Source organism: Anopheles aquasalis, chromosome 2, assembly GCF_943734665.1.
Source record: "Anopheles aquasalis chromosome 2, idAnoAquaMG_Q_19, whole genome shotgun sequence".
NCBI lineage: Eukaryota > Metazoa > Arthropoda > Insecta > Diptera > Culicidae > Anopheles > Anopheles aquasalis.
Genome location: NC_064877.1, coordinates 10617501 through 10622500, shown reverse-complemented (window position 1 = coordinate 10622500; position 5000 = coordinate 10617501). Strand labels below are relative to the sequence as shown.

At 47.0% G+C, this 5000-nt stretch overlaps 2 protein-coding genes across 6 annotated transcripts in view; one reads left to right on the top strand and one right to left on the bottom strand.

Moving 5' to 3' along the window:
- Positions 1 to 5000, top strand: part of LOC126573534 (nuclear protein localization protein 4 homolog) — a 19650-nt gene that overhangs the window by 2873 nt on the left and 11777 nt on the right. The gene's annotated exons all lie outside the window — the stretch shown is intronic.
- The window catches only part of LOC126573533 (homeotic protein female sterile), a 15684-nt gene that overhangs the window by 868 nt on the left and 9816 nt on the right, over positions 1 to 5000 (bottom strand). For all 5 annotated transcript variants that reach the window (XM_050233722.1, XM_050233721.1, XM_050233720.1 and 2 more), the window contains exon 2: positions 1 to 5000. This exon is cut by the window's left edge and continues 868 nt beyond it; it is cut by the window's right edge and continues 1550 nt beyond it. In XM_050233722.1, the coding sequence (XP_050089679.1) occupies positions 3688 to 5000 (1313 nt within the window). In that variant the 3' untranslated portion in view covers positions 1 to 3687.

Sequence of the window (5000 nt, the reverse complement as noted above, 5' to 3'; positions counted from 1 at the left end):
TGCAATGTAGTGACACCGTTATATTATTGTTTTAAATTGCAACTGCATTGTTATATCGTTATATTGGTACACCACTTTTGCTGCCGATTTCCGATTCCTCGCTAACACCATTAAGATACGAGAAACATACACGTGATTCGTGATCGGGGTGAAAACTGAAACGAGGTTCAACTAAAACCGATCCTTTGCTCTCTTTTCCCTTCCTTAGCTCTCTATATCTTTGTGTTTTATGTGTGTTGAGGGTTATGAAGAGACAGAAGGACTATGTGGTTATGTGTTCCTACTTTTGTCAGGTATTCAAGTTTCCGTTTCAAGTTCCGCTATGTGTTATCACGAAACACACCTTTGGGATTCTGCTGTCCATTGGATGTGGTGATCCTTACATTCTTGCGCTACGCGAAAAAAGACTTTGTACTGTGCTTACGTTTTGCTGCCTCGCAGTGGACTTAGCGGGTGTAGCGGAATTGAGATAGATCCACACCGGTGCTACGCCTAAATACACTATTCCAATCATCCGTCTCCTTCTACTGGACTCTAAACTGCAACAAAGCTCTCAAACCGTAACCCGTACCACGTGCCTTTTCGGAAGGATTAATTCATGTTTTTTTGCATCAGATAGCCGGTATGACGGTGTAGTACCGACCTCTCGCCGTGTTATGTTTCGTTTTCGGTCCGATCTATTACCGTCTTTTGCTATTGAGATGAAGATTTTGTGTGCTTGTGTATCGGTGTGATTAGGGGATGAGATTGTTTCGCTTTGGATTTACGCTGTATTCTATACCGTTCACTTTGCACTGCCCTGTCCGCTTCCCCTTGCATTGCTAAACTATATCTAGGGTTTTTTTTTTATTTTCATTTTCCTTTCAATCGCACGTGTGTTTCGTTCAAAAACTTTCAGTCTCATTCCATTTCCTCTTCGACGACGTTCAAAATGCTCCATCAGCTAATCGGTCCGGTTGCTGGTGGAGCGCACGACAGGATCGCTTCCTATGCAGGTTCCAAAGTGTTCCTATATCTAAAACGGGACTCTGAGTCTGTGTTACATGTCTACGAGCTTGTCCTGTAAATAGTGCCCATTTACTCGTCATACAAATTTCATTCCGCTGACTCTGTGAAAGGAATACAGTGTAACTTGTTAACAGAAGTTCAATCTAATCCTCCGTTCCGCTCTTTTCGAGAAAATGCTTGAAAACAATAATACATTGTACTGCTTCTGGGCTATCCGTGGATTTAAACATTGCTTCGTAAATGCTTGACAAACTATCGCAAAAATCATTAGACTGATAATCTTGGATGGTTTGGAACCAAGGCAAGATAATATGCGATCGTGAGATGGATTTTCTTTTTAATACATGCGCGCCACATTCGCCCGCTAAGAGGGGAGGCTGTGTCGTCTCGCTTGTCACAAAATTATATCGGTTCCTATATGCAGCTATGTATTATATCTTCTTTCTTCGCTATATACGTGTTTTTCTCTGTTTTTGTTATGCTTTTCCGCTATGACGCCGTTTGCTACCGTTTCTGTTAATGCGTGCCGAAAACTCCCTATCCCGCTTATCTAACTTTGTTATGTGTTTTCCATTTCCGTCCCTCTTACTCCATCGCATTCGCTCACCTTTTGCCAATTTGCTAACTTGTTCATTCAATGCGGTTTTTACGTTTTACATTTACCAGCCGTTAGACTACGATCATAGCTTAGCAGACACACGTTTTACACGTTTGCATTCTTTTGTTTTTTGTTTTTGTTTGTTTTCTTCGCTAACATTTAACAGTTAATACACAGTTCATTGTACTTTCTTTACGATTCATGATTTTTCCCTCATTCTTGTTTGTTTGCTTGTAGTTCTTTTTTGTTTTGTTTTCTTATTTTGGTTTGTTACGCATGTTTCGTTACGTGTTTGTTTTTGCGTTAGGTTTGTTTCACCTTTCTTTTTTGTCTTAAATTTCATTTTATCGGTTTGATTCACTCATTGTTTCGCTCAACTCTCGCACGCATCGAGCAATTTTCTGTCGCTTGCGGTACAGACATTCGCGTCGTACGCATTCTTCTCCGTCCATTCACGTTAGAAGGAGTTTGATTTAGCATTCATTCCGCTCGCTCTCTTTTTGCCTATTAAAACTTACCCATACCCAACATAATGCCCCCTACAACCCTCTCGAAAATCGTCACCTTCGCCACCAAAAACCGAACCATAAAACCTTCTGGTAGGCCCTTCCATTCTCTTCCCACACCGCACATTACTATGCTCCCTAGTCGTGCTAAGAAACTTATGGTTCCGTCTTCTATTTGCCTGCATTTCCTTGTCTGCGCTCGTCCATAGATCCTGCATCTGCACTTTTACTACCGATTAATGCTAGAGTATGGTATGGTGTGGTGGTTGTTACATCGCGTGTAATCATTACGATCCAGCTTTCGTTACCGAAACGTTCTTTCGTGCCAACACCGTCGCCCGCTAGTAAAGTACTCGTCGTACTTGAAAGTTCTGCTCTCTCTTCTCCCGTCTCCCGTTTACCCGCTTCGCCCGCAAATCGGTGGCATCGTTTCCCGCAATTGTGGTGTATCTGTGTGTGTCTGTGTCTAGTGTATGTATGTAGTTCCGCTCCCGTTGTTTCATTAAAACATGTGATAAATAGTAGTGCGTACGGTTTTGCGTATTATATATATGGGGGGGAGTTCTACGAGGTTCGATAAATTCTAGCGCGCAACAACAACAAACCCAATGTGCGCTCCATAGCGCGTGGGTCGAGAAAAGCATTAAACTCGCTTCGATCGTTGCTAGTGTATGTAAGTTTGGGTGTGTTACTATGTTCCCTTACGTTCCGTCGTGCCTACATTAATGGCTCATCTGGAGCCATCGATCCTATCACGATTGTGACTATGAAACACATCTCCCTTTCACATTACGGTGATCATATGTGGTTTACGTGGGGATTGTGTGTGTACGTGTGTGTACATGTAATGTGCATCATTACCATTAGATCGAATTCTTCTCGCTTCAGAAGAGGTGCTCTACACCGTTGAAAGCCTTCGTACCTTCAAATTCAGCGATCGTGCGCATTGCCGAGGATCGCGTTCCGTTCACGTGCTCGCTACGCTGAGCGTGATCACTCTTTCCGTTTTCACTCGACCCATCGTCGGTGATCATTGTTTAGTACAATGCAAATCTATATATAAATGTATATATATATGCGTGTGTGTCTGTCTGTGTGTATATAGGAACGGAAACAGATAATCGCTGTGGCGCGCCTTCTCGCGGTTACTAAATACGTTATCAAGGACGTTCGCTCTACGTGGTTTCGAAAATATATCGGCCTACATACCGTGTAGTAGCTACATATAGATAGACTCTAGAGGATAACGATACGATAAGGTCCTTTCTCTGTAAGCTGCGATTCCCTGCTTGCTCGCTCGGTCTCGAAGGCGTCTCTAGCCAATGTCTCCCGCCCTAACCGAAAGCTATAACAAAGTAGATCAACAAAGTCTCAGCTAAGCTGAAAGCATCCCGTCCCATTTCTCCCTTATGGATAACACGCCGGCCCTAACATTCCCTATTTACCCCCTTTGCTATCCCTGAAAGCATTCGCGTCTACGATCTCGATCCCGATGCTGAAACAGTTCGTTTTGATTGTAAAATCAAAAGTTAAGGTAACCCACTAACCCATAAAGAAAATGTCCAATGCCTCAAATTACTGCCACTTGCCGCAGTTGGCGACCAGGACGGTGCTCTGGGGTTTACCCGCCGAATCGCCCGCCTGGCTGATCTTCTCCACCAGATCCAATCCCTCGACCACAAACGCAAAGATCCCGGTAAAACCGCGCATCTCTCGCAGTATGATGCGAAACTGCGAGCCGACGAGTCCCATATTATCGTGGCGCTTCTGGCTGCGCCGCATCCCGACCGAACCACGGATCGCCAGTATCTTCGTGTCGTCCGGCATAAAGAAACCCTCCTCGAACACCGACCGGCCACCGCGCCCATTGTTCAGCTCAAAGTCGCCCGTGATGATGCTCTCGTTTTCCCAGCACTGGAAAATACTGCAACCCTTGTACCCGAAACCGAGCTCGCCCGTACACAGGGCGCCAAAGTTTTTGGCCATCTTCGGGGCCACATCGTTGCGCACCTCGATCAGGATGCGGCCGAACGGTTGGCCGTTGATTTCGATGCTGAAAAAGTAGATCGGATAGACGTGCACGGAAGGATTGCAGAGCAGGCTGGCCGCTACGGCCGCCGCCACCGACGACGCACCGGACGGGGACGATTGGATGCTTTTCGGGGCGGACGAACTCGAACCGCCGGGCAGCAGCGAGACCACGCTCGAGCAGGCCGAACTGGAGGCGGACAGGAGACCGGGTGAAGCGAGCTGCCGCGACGATTGCTGACAGGACGAGGAAACTGCTGACGCACCGATGGAGGACGAAGAGGAATGCTGCTGCTGCTGGTGGAGATGGTGCAGTGTGCTCGAAGTGGAACCGTTTAGTATCTCGCTGAGATAACCGGATCCGGAACCGGAAGTCCGTGCCGAGCTATTGCCATCAGCCGTTGTTGCTGTCGTGCGGCCACTACCCGGTGCGATCCGATCCTGGTGTGGTGGTGCAATGATGATGGCCGCTGCCGCAGCTGCCATTTCCTGCAGTTGATTGGCGTACGCTTGTTGCTGCGAATGGTGAACCAGTTGCTGCTGCTGCTGTTGTTGATGATGCTGCAGCTGCTGTGAGACGTGATGATGCAGATGGTTCAAACCGCTGACACCGTGGTTCGGTGAGTGATGCATATAACCGAGTGCCGTCCCATCGAGATGATGTTGTTGCTGTTGCTGCTGCTGGTGCTGCTGCTGGAGCTGGTTCTGAAGCTGCTGCTGCTGCTGCTGCTGGTGCTGTAGCTGCTGTTGCTGCTGACCGGATGCATGCTGCTGATGGTGCTTGCTGGTGAGAATGTGGCGTGAATAGAGCTGTGAAATGCAGTAGTTCGCCAGCAGCAGGATCGAATTGTGATGCCCGT